Source organism: Marmota flaviventris, chromosome 18 (genome assembly GCF_047511675.1).
Source record: "Marmota flaviventris isolate mMarFla1 chromosome 18, mMarFla1.hap1, whole genome shotgun sequence".
Taxonomy (NCBI): domain Eukaryota; kingdom Metazoa; phylum Chordata; class Mammalia; order Rodentia; family Sciuridae; genus Marmota; species Marmota flaviventris.
The window spans coordinates 36,435,122-36,456,352 of record NC_092515.1 but is presented as its reverse complement, the minus strand read 5'-3'; the positions used below and the strand labels follow the sequence as shown (position 1 = coordinate 36,456,352).

At 45.9% G+C, this 21,231-nt stretch overlaps 1 protein-coding gene across 1 annotated transcript in view; it reads right to left on the bottom strand.

Moving 5' to 3' along the window:
- The window catches only part of Gnao1 (G protein subunit alpha o1), a 141,324-nt gene extending 123,209 nt beyond the window's left edge, over positions 1 to 18,115 (bottom strand). Inside the window, exons 1-2 of the mRNA XM_027939208.2 lie at positions 17,995 to 18,115; positions 17,736 to 17,778 (exon numbers count right to left, since the gene is read on the bottom strand). Coding sequence (XP_027795009.1) covers positions 17,736 to 17,778; positions 17,995 to 18,112 — 161 coding nt within the window. The 5' untranslated portion in view covers positions 18,113 to 18,115. The remainder of the gene's footprint in view (positions 1 to 17,735; positions 17,779 to 17,994) is intronic.
- Positions 18,116 to 21,231: the final 3,116 nt, after the last annotated feature.

Genomic DNA, 21,231 nt, shown 5'->3' with positions numbered 1-21,231 from the left:
ACCAAGATGTTGAACCAAATATGCAAATGAATAAAAAAACAACTATGGTACATGTAGATGATGGAATATTATTTTGTGCTAAAAAGAAATGAGCTGTTTAGCCACGAAAAGACTTTGGAGAATCTTAAGTGCATTTTACTGAGTGAAAAACAATTTGAAAAGGCTCATGCTGAATGATTACAACTGTATGACATTTTGCAAAAGGCAAAGCTATGGAAACAGTAAAAAGATAAGTGGGATACCAGGGGCTGGGGAAGAGGGATGAACAGAGGATTTTTAGGACAGTGAAAATTCTCTGTATGATACTATAATGATAGACGCATGTCATTATACATTTGTCCAAACCCACAAAATGCACACCAAGAGTAAGCCCTAAGGTAAACTATGTACTTTGGGTGATTATAATGTGCCAATGTTTGTTGTTCAATGTTGACAAATGTTCCCTCTGGTGAGGGATGTTGATAATTCGGGAGGCTGTGTATGTGTGGGGGAAGCGAGTGTCTGAGAAATCTCTGCACCTTCCTCTTAATTCTGCCGCAAGGCAAAAACTGTTCTTAAAAAAAAAAAAAAGGCAGTTACAAGGCCATGGTAAATATCAAGTGTCTAGCTAGAAAGTAACAAAAGTAATTAAAGCCTCTATTGGAAAAACTATGTCTTTCTTAGGAGAAATTAAGATAATCTCAGTAATGGTGAAACATGATGTGCTCATGGATCAGGAACAATCATGGTTTAAAGATGTGAATTCTACCTAAGCATACTAGTGGATTCAAAAAATTAGAATTTTTATAGCATGGTGTGTGTGAGAGAAAAACATTCTAATATTTTAATGCAAGCACAAAGGCCAGAGAACAGCCAAGATCTCATGAAGAGGAAGGAGAAGGAGAATTGGCAACTCAAACATGAAGATGTGTTGTAAAGCCGCATTGATCCAGACAGAGCGTCAGTGACATGAAAACAGAGTCATGTTTTAGTAGTTTGGAAAAGAGAGCCAAGAAACAGGTCCCTGGCACATATAAACACTGTACTTAAAATGCAGGTGGCCCCACAGAAAGTGACAGAAAGAGTGGCCTCTTCAATAATGGTTCTGGGACAAATGAGCCCCAACCATCATGGAGAAGATGAAATGAGCCTTTTCCTACACTACACCGAGAAATCAATTATAGGTAAATTCAACACCTCCACAGGAAAGAGGAAAAGCTCTGGAGCTTTTTGAAGAGGGGGGGTGGGTAAGAGGAGGATAGCCTTTGCCACCTCAAAATAAAGAAAAGCTTTCTTTCTAGGAAAAAAAAATGAAAACCATGACTACATTAAAAAGAAGAATGTTTTTTTATCATAATATACCATCAGTAAAGTGAAAAGATGAGCCAGAGGCTAGGAGGTAATATTTGTAATTGAAAGAAAAAAAGAAAAGAGAACAGGACTAGTATTCAGAACACATAATTATTCCTACAAATTAATAAGAAAGGAAACCTAATAAATATACCAAAAGCTGCTCACCCTTCTTGGTAACCTAGAGTCTGTAAAGTAAAGGCACCATGAGATACTACTACCCACCTATCAGCTTGGCAAAAATGAAAACAGTCTGACAACAGAAAATATTGGCAAGGATTTAGAAGAACAGGAATTGTCTCTGCTAGTGTGAGTATAACATGGGATCGCCACTTTTAAAAACACTGGGCATTATCGATAGCATTGAAGATTCCTAGTAATCCTACTTCAAAGAACTCTTCACAGGTGAGTGTGCCCCAGAAAACACACATACACACACACACACACACACACCAAAAAAAAAAAGGGTAGCAGTGTCCTTCATTGACCAAAACTCAAAATGACTCAAAGGCACATCAACAGTAGAATGAACAAATAAATTATGGTACAGTCATGGCTGGTATATAACAATGGATATTACATAGCAATTATGTGAACAAGTATATTTGTGAATACTTCTTAAAAAAATTTAAGATACAAAAATGAATCTCATAGACTACTAAATAGCAATGAAAACGAGCAAACTACAACTGCATACCACAACTTGGATAATTATCACAAACGTAACATTGAAGGAAAGACTGAAGACTTAATATCTAATAATTCCAGTGACATCAAACCTGGCAAAACTAGACTACGTGATTAGAGGCTAGACACATAAGTGGTGAACTCTAAAGAAAGGTCAATAAACACTAAAAAAAACCCAGTCAAGGTCATGGGGAATGAGAAAGGAGCTGTGATCAACAGAGATATTTAAAGAGGGTCTTGGATGCTAGCAATGCCCTACTTTTTACCTGGTGATGATTACCTGAGTGCATGCTTTCTTAAACATTTTGTAAAATATGGAAGATGGGTGCACATTTTGCATGTATTCTGATCTATGTCACAACAACAATTTATATTTTTGTTGTTGTGGTTATTTTTAAAGCCAGTTTCACTGCTATTTCTTTCTGGAAGCCTTCCCAGACCCTGCACCTAGCTAGGTGCTCCTACAACATCCTTCACCTCATGGGCTATAAGAGCACCCCTGCTCTGGGGGAGTCTATTTTCACCCACTATTACATCCTGTGTCTACACAGTGTTCACCACAAGGTGATTACTCAATAAATATTTACTAAGTAGTCAATAACTGCATTTAAACAACTGAGTTGGTAAAAAGCCGTTAGCCCTGGACTAGTCAGTTGGTCAACAGATAAGAATGTTCTGCATGGTATGATAGAATCAGGAAAACAGATCTACTCACCACGCACTGGCTTCATCACCTTGAATAAATCATTTTTTTCCTCTAGTAGTAAAAATGATACAAATAGACACCATTTAATGAATTGCCACTATGTGCCAAGTGCTTTTAGCTGTGTTACCTCATTTAATCCTCACAGTATATCTGCAATGTGTTAATTTTTTGTCTCTTGTTAATGATTAGGAAACTGAGGTGCACAGAAATTGAATAATTTCCCCTAAATCACACTGATAGCCAACAAATGCCAAAGCCAAGCTCTCCAAAGCTCATGCTTCTTAGCTTAATGCACTTCTTTTCACAGTGGCTTCTTCTTCTTCTATAAAATGGGGGTGCAGCAATGTCTGCATGGTGGGCAGGAGCGTTGCAAGGCTCAAAGGAGATAACGCACCACCCCAGTGTGAGGAAAGTAATAGCACAGCAAGCCTCCCCCATGGGCCACACAGACAAGGCAGACGGTTCCTATCCACACTGACTTTCCCAACCAGTTGTGAAGGAAAGCTATGTAAACAGGAAAACTAGGAGCACACATCAATAAACGGATTCAAGGAAACCACCAGGAACAGCACGTGATGCAGGCTTAACTGCAGCTTTGTCTGGGAAGCGCTGCGGGACTCTCCATCAGCCCTCTTCACACAGCAGAGAGGGATGGATGAAAGCTTTGCTGCAATTCTTTTGATTAAAAAAAGTGTATTTTTATAAGTTAGACTTACTTAAGTATAATTTACTCAGAGTAATAATCACCCTTTTTAGGTATATAGTTTGACGAATTTGGATGAATATACACTATTGTGTAACCACCACAGATTTCCATCTCCATCGCCCCCAAAAGTTCCCTTGTGCCTGTCAGTAGTCAATCTGCCTCCACTGACCTTTCTAATTCCTTCTCCCCTGCCTCTAACCACTCTCCATTACTTAGCCCCAATTTCCTCTTTCAGAACATTTATCCCAATATGAAATGAAATGCTTTCACTTATTTACTGTCTCCCTTTCCTAAAGCTGAGATGTAGTTGAGGGCAGGGAGCTTGCCTATCTTAGGGAGGACTCTAGTCCTAGAATCCCAGGAAGTGCCGAAGCGTAGCTGGTTTTCCAGTGGCATTCATAAAATGAACAAACCTGAGACAAAGAGGTTAGGGAATAATGAGGTCATCGTGGGGAAATTTTAAGCGAAGATTCAAAGAATGAACAGCCTTTCACATCATACGGCAAGGGGACAGGGGAATTCCTATAATTCAGAACCAGGTTCTCCCCACTGCTATCCTGCATCCCTTCCCCACTGACAGGGCGGTAGAAGGACCAGGAAGAGAATGTGGGTGCCTCTCCTGCCTATGACACTGGTGCCTTCAGACCTGTCCATCTCCTAAGACAGGGTCCCCCCACAATCTCAGCTCTGGCCTGTCCCCCGCTGGAGCTCCATCCAGGCTCACAGCCACCTTGTCCCATCCATTATCCCTCTGCATTCTGGGCACAGCAGAATCACAGTGACAGCCATTTTCTCCTATCCCCAGGGTTGTTTTGTCTTCATACCCTGGAATCATCTTCAGCACTCCTCCCTGTGGAAAAGCAACACACAATTCTTCTCGCAACCCTGACGGTGTGAAGAGACACAGTCCTACCTGGGGGGGGCTCCACACCCTCCACAGAGAGTACTCGTGGACACAACATGCGCTGGTGTCCACAATTCCCTGAGCCCACGTCCCAGTTTTCTTTCTCAGTTAGCACTAGAGTTCTGAAAGCTTAATTCTGGTACAGTTTGTTATATCAGTTGGGGGTGAACAAGGGAGCAGGAGGGAATTCCCCTGCCACAAGAACATCAGTGTTGCTGGACAGCAGGTTTGAACTGATGACCTTGAGCTGGGGGCAGAGGCTTACAGACCACATTCAGTCCAGTTTCTAAATTTTATAGGTGAGGATACTAAGTCCCAAATAAGTTAAGGGACTTTTCTGGGGCCCTCAAGGGATCCATGATTACAGGGACAGATGAGAACTTGAGTTTCTTGGCTCCTACTCCAGACTTCTATGGTAAAATTTTCTTGAGTGTAGCTTCTATCCCTTTTCCTTCACTGAAACGGCTTTTTCAAAGGCCAATGACAGCTTCAGTCACCAAATACAATGAGCTTTTCTCAGCAAAGCTTGGGACCAGAACCCTACTCCCACCCAGAACTTGCTGAAGCTTGTTCCCTTTTTGGGCCTGCTCCTGCTCCTTTGACCTCTGCCCCTTTGTCCATATGTAGCTTCCTGTGGGTCTATTGAAGGTGGCTCACCTCCATTATGACGGGCTCCTTCCCTGGCCCCTCCTCCTCCCGTCCACTTGCTCACTCACTCTGGGACACCGTATTCACTCTCAAGGCCTTACCACCAAGGGCAGCTGAGCCCAACTCTCCTTCCAGCCCCAATCGCTCTTCGAACCACCAGAACAACCTCCCAAGCACACTGCCCGACATTTTCAGAAAATTATCTGCAAGGACCTGAGATTTATGCTTGTGGCTTGGCTTGCCATTTTCCCTCCACTGTGTCTCTTGATACTGCTGTACTTCTAAACTTGATGACATAGCTGAACTCCATCACCCAGGTTCAGAAATGGAAGGTGTCCTCTGATCTACTCTTTTCACCATCTATTCTGTCTCCAAAATCTGCTCCCATCCATTCATCTCCTCATTGCCCTTTCTACTGATTTCCTAGTTCAGGCTACACACATTTCTCTTTGCTGTTGATTTCTCTCTAGCCCCCCATTAATCAGCTCTCCTGACTTTGCACCATGCTGTATACATGCAAAATGATCAGGGGATCCTATAATGTAGCCCTACTCTTCCTTTCCAAACACTTCTCCTCTCTAGACACATGGGGCTGTCCACTCCTCCTTGAGAGGGCACTGCATGTTTGAGTCCTGTTTTTGTGCTCTAGCTTGCACAATTTGTTCTTCCTAGAAGGCTTTACCATTTTTGTCAGGATGATTCCAGATTTAAGAGAAAGAATCCCAGTCATACTAGTTCATATAAAATAAGGGATTTATTAGTTCACATAACTATCAGGTCCATAGAGCTGGCCCAATAATATCAAATGTCTTTGTGGCTTCTTCTTTCCCTTCTCCCAACTCCCTTCCCTGTCCCCTAGTCTCTCAAAGCCCCACACTTGCTCTCCTATGATAAGCAAGCTTTCTCCTTGCAGAGAACACGGAGATGTGGAAACATGACCCCAGGCAGCTCCAGGTTTCCATCCTCCCAGCCCACTGAGGACCTTGCTGGGATCCCAGATAAAGAGCTTTCTCACAATGACTACAGATTTCCAGAGAAGGGATATGATTGGCCTGACTTGACTCACAAGGCCACCCCTGGGCCAATCACAGTGGTAAGGCCTGACTCATATACCTACTTCTATCTTTAAGCAGCAGGGGACAGTGACAGGCAGCCCCACTTAGAACAGCCTGCAATGAGCAAAACACGGTCCTCCGCCAAGCTCCTATTCCTCTAAGTAGCTCTCTCCCAGCTTAATCTTGAGCCTTGTCCAAATTAATTTTGCTGTTGCCTCTTCTGTACCTTCACAGCTCCAATTTGTCACATCCAGTGGATTCTACTCTCTGAGAGCAAGAACTGCATCTCTCTGTGATCAGTTTCAGGCCTTCCCCAAAGGTGTGACTCCAGGAAAAAAAAAAAATTCACAGTCTGCAATTAGCGTGACCAATAGTTTGTTTGAGGCTACTGCCTGATTCCCCTGGGACCTGACTGTTCGCTACTGAACTCCAAGCACTTAGAACAGTGCCTAACACATAACAGGTGCTAGATAAATATTGGATAAATGAATAAATGATTTGAATAAAATAAAGGTTACCAGACTTTGGTGTTCCAGTAAATGAGCACAACTGCTTTTTAATTCTTCTCACTTAAGAGAGAAAAATAAATGCTAAGGCAGGAGCTTCATCTTACCCTTGAGTTTCTCTACACTCTCCCCATCCTTACTAAGCCCCATTAGTCTCAGGAAGGAGATACACATTCATGTCAAGATCAAGCTGTCCTCACTCTCAGGGGGTCTGCTACTTCTACCACTTCCTCTATAGTATACCTTCAACTGCTCCCTCCATCAGGGCTTTTGCTTTACAGCTTCTCAATGGATCAAGTCCCCCCACATTAGCCAAGAAAACAATAAAATAAAGTCCTAGCCAGCTACAGAGGCTCCTACCTGAAATCCCAGTGGCTCAGGAGGCTGAAGCAGGAGGATTGCAAGTTCAAAGCAAGCCTCAGCAACTCAGTGAGATCCTAAGAAACTTAGTGAGATCCTGTCTGAAAATAAATAAAATAAAAAGGGCTGGGGATGTGGCTTGGTGGTTAAGCACCCCGGGTTCAATTCCAAGTATGAAAATAGTAAATAACAATAATATGATGATGATTCCTTCTAGCCCAGATTTCTTTTGAGGGTGGGTGGTGGTGGGTGAGCCTTCATCCTCAGCCTCCATCAACTTCCTCAATGCCAGATACTTCCTAACTCCCACTGCGCTTGGCTTTTTTCCCACCATTTCATTGAACCACTCTCCCCAAGGTCACTAACAACTTGCCAGACCTAATGGACACCTGCCAGTCTTCATCTTATCTGACTACTGCAGTATCTGACTCAACTAACCACTTCCTCGTCTTCGTGCAATGCTGTCCCTCCTTGACTTTCATGATGCCGCTCTGCCTTGGATTTTCTTCCCCATCTCTCAGGTCACTCCTTCTCAGCTTCCTTCACAGGTTTTTCTTCCTAAATTATTCTGATTTCCGGAAGTTGGGTGTGTGTGTCTGTGGGGCACACTCTAGGCCTTGTTCCCCTTCTCACTCAGCCTGCCGAGGGTGCTAACTGCCACAGCTCCCACTGCCCACAAGCACCAAGGAATTCCAAATTGACTCCTCCCTGGAAGACGGGTCTAGGCAGATGCCTGCCAGGGGTTGGGGGATGATCCACAAGAAGCAGCAGAAGGACTCAATGAAGTCATTATTTTTCTCCCTGAGTCTTCCCTCTTCCTCTCTCCTGCATTCTTATACCCTGGGGAAAGATACACCCATCCCACCCATGGCGCAGACCAGAAATTCTGGACTTACTCTGGTCTAAATTCTCTAAAATCGATCCCCTCTTCAATGTCCTTTCAACAGATCATCAAAAGAGTTCAGTTATTTCAGCCAAGCACAGTGGCGCACACCTGTAATCCCAGTGGCTCAGGAGGCTGAAGTAGGAGGATCTCAAGTTCAAAGCCAGCCTCAGCAAAAGCGAGGTGCTAAGCAAGTCGATGAGATCCTATGACTAAATAAAATACAAAATAGGGCTGGGGATGTGGTTTAGTGGTCAGTGCCCCTGAGTTCAATCCCTGGTATCCACTCCTCCCAAAAGAAGTTCAGTTTTTCCATTGGCTAAATATCCCTTGAGTTTGTCTCCTTTTCCCACCCACATTGTTATGCTTTAATTTAGTTCTTGATCTCTCCCCACCTGGATCACAAAAGTAACTTTCCATCTGGTTCCTAACTCCAGGCCTGATGCCCTCCAATCCACATAGGTAATCTTTCTAAAGAATAAACCAATCTTGCCACTCATTTTCTTAAACCTGCTGGTCTGGTGGCATCTTATTGTCCTCAGAGTAAAATCCAAAGTCCCTTAGCATAATAAATAAGACCATTCATGATCTGGTTTCTGACTCATCTTTCATCCCCTTTTCTCAACATGCCCCTCACATATTTTGCTCCAGTCAAACCAAATTATTTCATATTTCCAGAGTGTTCTATGCAGTGACACAACTCAGTGCTTTTGTACACGCTGGTTCTCTGCCTGGCCTAACTACCACTGGGTTTAAAGACTCAACCTGCATTCCATTTTCTTTCCTTCCTTCCTTTCTTTCATTTTTGGTACCGGGGATTGAACTCAGGGGCACCCGACCACTGAGCTTCATCCCCAGCTCTATTTTGTATTTTATTTAGAGACAGGATCTCACTGAGTTGCTTAGCACCTTGCTTTTGCTGAGGCTGGTTTTGAACTCACGATCCTCCTACCTTGGCCTCCAGAGCCGCTAGGATTACAGGCATGTGCCACCGTACCCAGCCTGCATACCATTTTCTTTCCACTGATGTCCCTGAACTTCCTGTCTGAGAAACTGCCCTCTGTTCTCCCACAGCATTCTGCACATACAGATATCACCACACTTCTTGCCCTGAGGTGTAACAGCCCTTTACCTGTAGCTCTCTAGACTGTGGGCTCCTCAAGGGCAGGGACTGAGACCTTCCTCTCTGCCTCCATGAACCATGTGAATGCCCAGCAAAGCAGGCACTCATAAATGCTCATGGGTTGATGGATCCCCTACTGTCCAGTCTTTCCCAGCTGTCTCTAAGCTGCCTTCCTCCACCAAAGCCAGGGCCTTCAGAGGCAGCTTCTCTCTGTTGCATGAAAATGGCCCAGATTTGTGAGTAAGGGATGAAAAGTGATTTCAGGAGCTGTCCAGATGATTTCGAGGGAAAACTCTGGTCTCCAAATCAGCATGGCATGAAATGACAACCATCACCATCCCTCCTCCAGAAGGAACCCAGCTAGTCTTTCAGCCACCAACCTCACCCAAGTCTGGTGCCATCCCATTTACTCTTAGGTACTATGTCCCAGACTTCTAGCTTTTCAATGCCCACACTGGTGGTGTTTGTCTAGTAAGAAGTGTTGTGGGGTGACCACAGAGAGGACATAGGTTTTAGAATTATATAAATCACTATCTGAATCAGCCCTGCCATTTACTAGCTGTGTGGCCTTGAGTGCACCACTTAACTTCTCTGACCCTCACTTCCTCATCTGCAAGATGGAACTGATGACTCTATTTCCTTATAGGCTGACGTGAAAAAACAATGAAGACAATGGATTAAAAATGATGAATACTAGCTGGGTGCAGTATTATATAATATACGCCTGTATTCCCAGTGGCTCCGGAGGCTGAGGCAGGAGGATCATGAGATCAAAGCCAACCTCAGCAATGGTGAAGTGCTAAGGAAATGAGTGAAACCCCTGTCTCTAAATAAAATACAAAATAAGGCTGAGGATATGGCTCAGTGGTCAAGTGTCCCTGAGATGATCCCTAATTTAAAAAAAAAAAATGATGAATGGCCACTGAATGATCTATGGCCACTGAAAGCTTTCAATATTATTTTGGCTTGTGTAGAATCACAGGTACATTTCTGTGCACCTTCTTTCTGTTTTTTAGTTTTTGTGGTGCTGGGGATTGAACCCAGGGCCTTGTGCATGCGAGGCAAGCACTCTACCAACCGAGCTACATCCCCAGCCCTCAACTAATGTTTTTAAAGCACCGCCTTTGTGCCAGGCTCAGTGCTATAAATGTATAAAAAGAAAATAAGTCACCATCCTTGATTTGGGGTACCAGACTAGCAAGGGATTCAAGCATATAAAAGCCTAATTAATTTACAATGTGTGATATGTATCAATGGTCAGGGGAAGTTAAGAAACTTCACAACCTGCTTAGTGGTAGAGCCAAGATTTGCAGCCAGGCAGTCTGGTCCCAGAATCCGTGTCTTAACCACCTCTCAAATTTTTGAGAAGTATGCTATATGGCTTCTTTAAATTACCATTTCAGGAGCAGGCAAGTCAGAGTCAATTTCAAAGCATGGAAAAGCTATTCCTGTAACAATTTTCTACAGGAAAACCTATCTGTTGTCCAAGGCATACCTGAGAATTCCGGGTAAATTCTTGGCCATATACTTATATTTTTATATATTATTCTCCTTTATTTATTTTCATTCTATTTGTTTCTCAGATGGTTCACAAATCAAGGGAGTAAGGGACAAATTCAGGGCACTGACTATTAGCCTTGCAGGATTTCATTTTACTTTAATTTTTTGGTGCTATGAAAAGCACAATGTTTTTCCTCTTTTCTGTAAAGAAAATTAGAACTAAAGACAGCTCAGCAGATAAAAGCTGTGGGTGGTAAATACTCCCACTATTCCCCACTGCATTTCAGGCTTCTAGGTTTCTCCGGGCATTTACTGTAACTTAGAACTGAAAATGCAGAAGATGCCTGGCCTGAGAAAGTCCATGGTGAAAGTCATGATCCAGTTAAGAGATGCACAAACTGAGGCCCAAGGGGGCTGAATTATCTGCCCAAAGTCAAATTAGAGGATGAGTCAAAATTACTACAGAGTTCTCCTGATCTTCCCCTTACCAGTCTGAAAAATCTCTCAACTTTCCAGAACTTAGGTACCAGACCCAGGCAAGTTCTTCTGCGTGCCGCCCAAGCCTGGGGGATGCCAGGGCTGTCTCCATTTCTGAGCATCCTAGAAGCCACAGAAAAACCACTTCTCTCTTACATATGTCACTGGCTTGCTCCTCCTAGTAACATCCTGTTTCTTACTAACGAGACACTTTCAGATCCTCCTCTTTGGTTTGAGAGTCTGCATGAAAAGTTTGGTTAGGGTTGGTTTTCTCAAAATGCCCCTCAGAACTATGACTTTCTTGGCTGACAAAGCTTTGTGGTTGAGGTTTCTATTCTGCAATTAGCCTTAAAAGAACTTTCAAGGGTACCTCACACCCTCTCAGGATGTAGCCATAATTGACGCTTTTGTTTAGAACCTTAAGACCCTGAAAATGAAGGGAATTCCCAATTTCATAGATCATTTAGAAGAGGAAAAGAGCTTGGGTACACCTGGCCCAACTTTTTGAGGAAACTGCACCCTCAGAGGGGCAGAGGCAGGGCTGCTGGTTTGGACTCCTGGTTCAGGGCTCTTTCTCTTTGTAACATCACCCAGCCTCTTGGGCTGAGGCAGCTGCGCCATCAAAAATGTCACATCAGTTATGACAACACCATTTGTTATATAACTGGTGCTGCAGAGCAGGCAAGGGGAAGAAGCCATGAGCATGAACCACGGTGCCCCCCTTCTGGCTCTCGGGGTGGCTAAGTCCCACATACTTGACAAGAGAACTCCGCATGGGAAGGGCACACCCACTGATCAATCAAAGGAATAAAAACTAGAGTTAACATTTGTATAACAGTTTCCATGTTCCAGAGGTGGTTGTAAGCGCATTCCACGTGTTACCTCATTTCATGCCCACCACACCCTGTTAGGTAGCTATTTCTATTACTATCCCCACTTCATAGGCGAGGAAACTGTTGCACCAGAAGTTAAGAAACTTGTTCAGGGTCGCAACCTGCTTAGTGGTAGAGTCAAGATTTGCAGCCAGGCAGCCTGGTCCCAGAATCTGTTGTCTTAACCACCTCTCAAATTTTCGAGAAGTATGCTATATGGCTTCTTTAAATTACCATCTACCTATGCTTCTGAACCCCTCAGTGGGCCACTGGTCTGTCCTCTCCTTTCCCCTTGTTAATCACTGATTTGTTGGGCAGTCTCCATTCTATCAGTGCTATGTGTGAAAAAGGGAGATGGAATAAAATAAGAACAGAATACAAACTTGAACACATTCCTAGAATGAGGGTTCACCTGAGCACCTTTAAGCTTTTTTTCTTTACAAAAGGGAATGGTTTAAAATCTGTATTTTCATAGAGCCATAATCTTTAAATTTTTTTAATTTGTTCTATCTTTAAGTGTTTTATGAAGATGAAATCAATAGACGTGATGTGAAGTGCTCTCCTCACAGCACCTGTTTTGAAATCCATATAGTATGTACACATACACATACACACAGATCCTGTTTTCTTTTTTCAAAATAGAAAGTTGTTCTTTACCAGTGTCAGTTTTGGGGGTTTCCATTCAAAACGAAAATTTTTTTCCTTTGAGTTTAGAATTTTCCCCTTCACCAGCTTATTAGCTGTCTTTCAGATTAAGATGGACTCTTGCAATAAAGGTCTGACTTCTTAAGAAATGAAAATGAACACTCACTGGGAGACAGGGAATCAAGTTCCTGCAATCCAGATGGGCTGATCACTGGTCAGAAAAATAGGCAGGACCTTATTCTATTCATATTAACTCTCCACTGACTGGCATTCACTGTGAGCAGGTGAAAAACATGAGTGATCTTGTCTTATCTTTAACAGAGGTGGCATCCTAAGAAGCACAACATGATCTTGGATTCCATGTGCTAAAACCAACAAAACATCACTCTAATATTTGGCATTGTAAATCTTATCCAGCTCCCCACATACAAAAGGGAAATTCTAGATTCTTATCAGCCATGTCAATCCACGTGAAACTTCATCCATTTAATCTAATTGGCAACAACCCTTTCCACAGCATAAAGATTTAGAATCCAGTGGGTAACTGAGGTTCAAGAAATGCACAGCTGACTGGTGAGGAGATCAGGTGGACTGTTCACTACTCTTCTGGCAGGAAGATCTGCTGGTATTTACAGCTCAGTGAACAGAAAGGAGGGAGAGAGCATCATCCATCAGCAAAGGAGAACTCATCTGCTACTTGATCTGACATTCTGTTCGGCTCATGCTGTCTCCAGAGAGCAAGGTGCATCTATTTGAATAAACATGGAGACAGGAGAAAGGGAGGGAAGCAAAGCAGCCAACGAGATGACTGCAGAAATAACAAGTCCACAATCTAGAAGAGTGGCTCTCGATGGAATGCTAACTCAAGATGGGACCCTTCGGGCATGTGTCAGAAACACCCTTTGAGATGGTTCCACTTTCAGAGTCATGGCTGCAAGTTGCCATTTACCTCCACTAATGCCTGCCACTTGGCAGATGCTGATCAGCAATGTGCTAAATAATACAGGATTGCCTGAATCCAAACCAAAGAGGAGACATCCTAATTACAAAGTCAGGGTAGTTGGGAGGAGAAAACTGAAAACCACCAACTTTTTGACAGAAGGTGTTTTTTTTCCTGACAGGGTGGGGTCTGTCTTTCTAACCACATCCCACTTGTAAAGGCTATAAAGGATTTGTATGAGCAATCATGTCTTCATCAGGAAAATCTGTTAGATGGGTTTAAAACAGCACTGAGCAGGTACCTTGCAAATGAACACACAACTGAGATGCTCCATTTTGCTGTGTCCATTTAGGTAAAGCCTGGCAGCCAGCAAGCCCTGCCTCATCACCACCTCGGAAACCTCTGTTTAATGCTCCAGAGGCAGATAGCCTGAACTCAGCATCCCAGCAAACTCAGCATCTCGAATGAGGGCAAACTGTGGTGCCCACAGCAACTGCACAGTTCATTTCGCATTTTAATCACGTTCACAGTCTAAGCAGTTGTCATTATCGGTTCAGAACAGGGAACTTGCTTAAAGTGATACTTTATTGATTCTATACCTCATAAAATATGACTCTTTAAGCAATTTCTTTGTAAGCGTTTGTAAATTCAATAAAATGGACACATCTTTTAAAAAGTTGTATTAGTCTGAGTAACTTAAGAGCCTTGTTGATTAGCTGCAAAACACAGACAAGGCCACAACCCCTTAAAATAAGCAAAATTATTTAAAATGTCATGCAGGAAAAAAAAAGAGTCACTGATTACTCACAGTATGTGTAAACTATATTTGTGCTGTATCAATTATCATTGTTTATTTCTCAGTACTGAAATGTTTTGGACTGACACAGAGCTCCCAAATGCTAACTCACAATACACAAAGGAAAATAATCTCAGAAAGCTATGTTCAAGTAGAATTTTTAATAATAAAAAAGCACTGAGAATCAGCCTTCTAAAAATGACAATTTAATCTGTGGCATCTCTTAAGCAGATGCAAGTTTCCTTTTGTGACATGTATCAAGCAGAAAAAATTTCAAAGGTCAGTCTTCCTGCAATGTTCCTGGGCTGATGATGGTATCGACACTTTGTTCTAAGCAGCGTCTGCCAGCCAGTCTTTATCATTAACTTCAGTTACTGCGGACATATTTGGAAGCCTACTCCTTCTTCTAATCAGCATACTATAACAAGATGAGGACACAGGCTGAACAGAAGCCCTCTTTGCTCTTCTGGAAATGCTGAGCAAAAGGGTCCGGCACTGTCTGAATATCAATATTCTTCTTCAACCCAATGGGCTGTACTACTAAACTCCAATCCCCATTAGGCAATCCCACAGAGGACTCCTTAACTGCCTAATTTCATCTGCCCAGGTGAAATAACACAGCATCCTAATTAACTTATACACATGGCCTGATAGATTGGTCACCAATCATATGCCATTGGGAAGTGGGAAACTGCTTTCTGGAAATGCCACCTAGATTTTCAGGCTGGGCCCCACCCAGAAAGTACAATTCTCCTGACTCAAAGTGACTCTCACTCAAGTGATGATCTCTAAAACCATCTCTGCAAATGAGACTCAAAAGAATTTGTCACTAGGATACAGTGACACCAATCCCACAGTTTGTGGTTAATAAAACAAGCTGCATCCAGTTTGGCTCAAGGCCCTGATCTGATTTATTTCAAGCCAAGCTGCAGGGCTCACAGGAAAAACTGCCATTCATGAATGCTTCAGGAGGCTAGGGTCCCTTGTGGCAAAATTTACATGGCCAGACACCTTTCTGATGGACCTTTTGGGCAAACTTAGTCTATTTCCTAAAGAGAGATGGTATGTAGTGCTTTAAAATTTTTGTTTTAGCTACAAAAGCTCAGTTTTGCGTGACATTTTTCTCCAAAAAGGTGTTCTATGGGAGTTAAGAAAAGAGAAAATCTAGGATAAAGAGATAGAGGAAAAAATAAATGTCCTGCCTTCTGATTTAATTGTCTCAACACCAAACACTTCATTTCCTCCCTCTTGTGTTACCAAATATGAGACACATAGGACTTTCCCCAGAAAGCCTATATATTGCCTTCATTTAAAATTTCCTGCCCCAGTACATAATTAGGAATTTTCATTCTAAAGTGGCACACCTATCTCCTCAGAGAGCTCAGCTCTCTTTGAGTAAAAAAGGCAAGATACCCTTTGGGGGACTCAGTATGTATTTTTAAACTTCTTATTAAATCAACCTAATTTATGGGGCATGCTCAGGAAACGCAGATAATGTGTCGCTTTGGTAAATGCGAAGTTAATTTGCAGACTAAACTGTCCCCCTCCTACCTTTCCCTCCCCGGTTTCCGAATGCGTTCGGCTCCCTCCGAAGTGGCTCGGTTCTCTCCGCCAAGCCCAGACTCGGCTCCGAACACTACCGAGTTCCTCCGAGCCCCGCGCCCAGGCCGAGCCGAGAAGAGCCGAACGTCTCCGAGCTGAGTCCCATCGACTTTTCCGGCCTCGGCTGGGCGCTGTCCACCACTCACAACGCCTGAAACCTCACCCAGCTTCGGTGGCTGGGGCTTCTACCGGGTTCCCAGCCTGCCACTGCAGATTACAGACTTCTGAAGTTTTGAAACGTACCCCCTAGGGAGAAGGGGGTGGCGGGTTGCATTTCCCGACTTGCTAGGGCTCCAGGCAGATGCAACATGCACCTTGTTGCAAAGAGCAATTCCCCAGGCTCCGCCTCTCCATCCATTTGGGTTGCAAGACCTCCAGAGAAGCCCCAGGCCAAATTACCGGGTGGCTCACAAGGGTGCGGCAGCGGCGAGCGGAGCCAGGGGGCCTCTGCGAAAGAAGGCCCCAGGGAGCTCTCGAACAAAAATAAGAACACACCAAGCAGATGGGGGAAATTGTCTCTGAGTCGCTACTCCCTGCCATCATGGCGCCTCCTGGATCCCGCTTGTCATGCCTGTTACACATGCAAGATTTTTTTGCTTCTTGGTTCTGAAACCGCAAGCATGCTTCGTCTCCCACCCACCTTCCCACGAAAAGGGTTTTTATTTTCCATTGTTTTCCTGCGGGATGCAATTACTTCGGCTATTCTGTCAAGTTGAAAAATAATCATTTTTGTTTACTGCACAGCAACCTCTAATTAGGAACTGTGTGTGCACGAAGGTGTCACAGCAAAGCGACGTGGAATCCTCGCTAAACAGTCTTAACGAACTCCTCCGTCCTGAACTGACAGGCCAAGGAAGCAGCAGGACCGGGAGGCCCCGAAGCCGCGCACCCCTTCCCTGCTGGCCACCCCCTCCCCAAGCAAAACTGCTTGTGGTCTCACCAGGAACTGCCAAGTGGATGGGGCAAGAAGCGAGCCTGCGAGTGGGAAGGAGGGGCGAGGCTCCTTATTGAGAAAGTGTGGAAGGGAAGGAATATCCCATTTTGCTTTAATTTTCAACTATCACTCAAATCCACCCCCAGTTAATTAGGAGGGGAAACTGATATCTAAGGCAGAAGGGGGCGGCGGCAAGTGGGGCCTGAAATCCGCAATGTGGGTAAATTACAGGGAACACACGGCCTATGCAGAGTGTAAATAAATACATTGATAAAGGTCACGGAGCGAGTGAAACCTGCCCGTGTCAAGCAAGCAAATGTTGGGAGAGTCGGGAGAAGGGCCTGGGGCGACAAGGGGCAACGGGCATTCAGTCCTACAGCCATCCTCGGTACCCCTTCCATCTCAGCCTTGGATACAGCTGTGCCTGTCACATCCGCTTGGAAACCCACCCCTTCCCCTAGCACACGCCCCCTCCCCTAACCCTGGTCCTCTTTTTTTTTTGGGGGGGGGGGGGTTTGTAAAAACCACAGCCTCCAATTCAGCACCAAATCCATGAACAGCAGACATTTGATCCTCCACCCCAGTCTAAGGCTGGATTCCCTCCATGTTTTAGCCAAGTTCAAAATCACTGCCCTGGGAGAAGAACGGAGGGAAGTGGGGTTATGGACCAGCGGGGAGGGAGGCAGGAGGAGGAGGAGAAACAGAGACAGAAATGGAGGCAGCAAAACACACGAAATACTCCACGAGCAAGAGTAATGATCATAATCATGCCAATAGTGTGATGTTCTGATCAATATGGCGGACACCGTCATTCATACAACTACAGACGCTCCCCTTCCCTCCACCCCCCCAAAAACACCCACCCCAGGAGTTGGGGTGGAGGACCCAGAACCAACGTAGGAAGTGGGGGTGGGGAGGCGAAGCCAGGTCTGTGTGTGTGTGTGTGTGTACGAATTTAAAAAACCAGGCCTGGAGAGCAATGTGGAGTGAGCAAGGTAATAAAAACGATTTTTAAAAATCATTCTTTAAAAAAGTACAAATCCCAATGCCACAGGGACTTACTTCATCTGCTTCACAATGGTGCTTTTTCCTGATTCTCCAGCCCCTGTTGGGACATAGATAGGGGGAAAAACTGGTGAGTGTCAGTTTAGGGGAACCGGGAGGGGGGATTTAAGGCATGCGAGGGGGTGGGAGATCCTGGGCACATGGTAGTGCCAACTCGGTGACCAGGTCTCCCGGGGTACAAGTGTGGTGGGGGAGTTGGCGGCGGGGGTGCGTTGTGGACTGGGTCGGGGATGGGGGTGGCAGCTGTGGTCCTTACCCAGCAGGAGTAATTTCACATCTTTGGCGGCGCTGATGCCATCCTCTTTGAGGTTTTTCTCAATCGCCTTGCTCCGCTCGAGGGCGGCTCTCTCTTCTGCGCTCAGAGTACATCCCATGGTGGCCCCTTCCCTGCCACAGCCCGCACGACTAGGCTGGCACGGCTCCCCGGCTCGACGCGCCCCCCACCCCCCCAAAGAGCAGAGCCTGGGCTCAAAGGGGGAAAAATCACGATATCTTCTCCTTGGCTGGGATCAAAAATGTCGGAAGACCAGAAACCCCCCAAAAGACAGCCGCTAACAAGATTCCAGCAGCGGAGACTCCGGGCAGCGGGTGGGAGTCTGGGGGAGTCGAGGCCGAGGGTGGCCGGGTCTGGGGCTCCGAAGCCGAGGAAAGAGGCGCCCGCGGGCCAAGGAGGCGCGGGCTGCAGGCACTGAGGCTTGTGCACGACCCAAAATAAATAAAATAAGAGTCGAGGTTGGATCCGCAGCCGGAGCCGGCGGAGGGTAGGGTGGGGTGGGGGGCAGGGTGGGTCCTTCTGCCACGGCTGCCGGAGGAGGAGGAGGAGGAGGCGGAGGAGGAGGAGGTGGAGGCGGCGGCGGCGGCGGCGCGGGGTGTGGAGGGAGTGAGTTAGGGGGTGCTGCTAGTGCATGTGCATCGCCGGTCCTCAGCCGTCGGTGCGTCCGCGGCGCCTTCGCCGACCCCCGCGCGCTGGGCAGGGCTGGGCAAGGGGCCGGGCCGGGGGGTTGGTCTCTAGCGGGAGGCGGCGTCGCTGTCTCCCAGCGCTCGCATCGCTCGGTGGAGCCTAAGGGAGAGAGAGGGAGAGCGCGAAGGAGCCGCGGGCAGCGGGGAGCTCAAGGGAGAGGGGGAGAGAGAGAGAGAGGGAGAGAGAGAGGAAGAGAGAGAGAGGAGAGGCAGGGAGGGAGGGAAAAAAAAAGGGAGAGCGATCAAGCGCGCGCGCACTCCCGAGCCGCGGGGGAGGGGGCGAGCGCAGCGCGCGAGTGCGCCAGCGGCTCTGCGCACCCGGCTCCGCGAGCCGCCTGCTGACGTCAGCAGAGCCGCGCGCCGGGCCCCCGGGACAGCGCGGGCGGGGGTTGGGGGAGGGCGCGCGCTCGGGAGCCCGCTACTGCTGGCGGAGGCGCGCGCGCGCGCGCCTTGCCTCCCCCTCCCCCCTCGCCTTCCTGGCCGCGGTGGGCGCGTGCGGGCTGGCGAGGGCGGGGCCTGGGGCCGGGCGCGCGCCGGTGCGCCCCACCCCGCCCCACCCGGCCCGCGCCGGCCTCCTTGTCAATGGGAGCGCGGGGCTCGACCGCTCGTCGGTCAGGTGGGCGCCCCAGCTCGCGGCCCGCGCGGCCTCTTCCCCTCTCGGGCTCGTTCTGCATCTCGTCCCCAGCAGCTCGCCTTCTTGGTTGCTCTCCAGCTTCTGGGGCCGTAACAGCTGAGACCCGGTTACCTTAGCAAACGTGAGGAGACAGTGGGTTGGGATAAACCTGCGCACCCCATAATTCGCCCCTGGGCCCCCGGGCTGATTCGGGGCTTTCTGATTCCGCATTTACTGAGCAACTAGTATGTGAGAGACGAGGCTGTGAGGAGAGTGACAAAGTTAGGGCCTGTGCTCCAGGAACTCCTGCCTCCTCAGGGCACTGTCGACCTTGCTCCCCGAGATTCCGACCAGCAGTCAGTGCAAGAGCCGGTTCCGCCCCGGGGCTTTGGTGTCGAAAGAGAGGGACAGGCTTTCACCTGAGCGTCTAGCAAAGGCTTGCTCCCGGACACGGTTTAAATGCTTCTGCAAAAGGGCGGTCAGCTTGGTTCAGGTGGTCTTTGCCCTGAATTCTCTTGTCCTGCCCCCTGCCTCTTACACACACACACACACACACACACACACTGAATTCTGCATGGAATTTTGGTGAGAGGAGAGTTTTTCTTCCTCCCTTTATCTAAAAAAAAAAAAAAAAAAAAAAAAAAAATTCCCTCCATCTCAGCCCAAATAAGACCCAGAAACCTGGATCAGTTACACAGTGTACAGCTAATGAATTCTGGGGGAAACCAGTATATATTGCCAAAGAAGGGGCATATTCTGGGTGGTCTCGGAGATTTTGAAGAAACTCATTCTTACTGCACAAAATAGTTTTACAATCAGTTCCACCAGACAGCCCCAGGGGCCCTCCTGGAGAAAGGGGCCAATAGGCAAAGCTGCCTGGGGATAAGACAGGCAAGCGGCCAGTGGAAAACATTTTTTTTTTTTCCTAACAGTTGGGCATTTCTGTGGCTCAGAAAGCAATCTTGTTTGTTTCAACAATAGGAAAAAAAAAAAAAAAGAAAAACACTCCTGTTTTGGAAATGTTACCCAGCATAAAAATACATTTGCAATGGGGGAAAAAGAAAGCAATTAGGGCCCACCCAGGAGAAAACATTTTTCCCCTGATTTTTTTAAATTTGGCATTTTCCAGTACGGATTTGCCCTCTTCTACAAATAGCTGTCTGTGTCAAAAGTTGTATGTAATACATTGAAATTTTAAATTTGAATCATATTGTACATATTGTAGGAAACTGAAAAGGAATCCTACAGAGAATTGTTTTATAACTGCTTTCCCACCTCTGCCTCCCTCATTATCCTTTCCTGTTTGTTTTTGGAGAAGGGTAGATTAGGGAATGAATCTGGTTTGGATTAAAATCAGAGTATCATTAAAAATCATCCTTCCAGGTCCAAAACCGAGAGTTAGGTACCCAACATTCTATAGAATTTGTTATTTCCTCTGGAGGTTGCTAGGCCACTTACACAGATCTATCATCTATCAGATACAGGGGGAAAAATTCAGTAATCTCACCCAGTTCTTCTGTTTCTACAAGACTATATTTGAAAAACCAAAGAGGTAAGGCTATAACCATATCTTTCCATATGGTGGGTCACATTTTACACTTTAGTGTACTTTCATCTCAAGTAATTTTTAACTGAAGATCTTATACTCTTGAGCATTTTGGTTTGTATGGTGATTGAAACTATCCTTGACTTTAGGTATATTTCCTCCTTCTTGGTATAAGATCAAGTATGGTGGAGGCACAAACCTATATTTTGTGTTTTTTTCCTTTACTCACTCAGTACTTACTAAGCTACCATGTATGTTGGGGGTCATGTTCTAGGCACTGTAGATGTTGTATTTCAGGTTTGCCTATCCTGCTTTCTTTTTCTGGGTCACTTTGCATCTTTATGGCTGGGTTTCATAAAAGACTAATAATAATC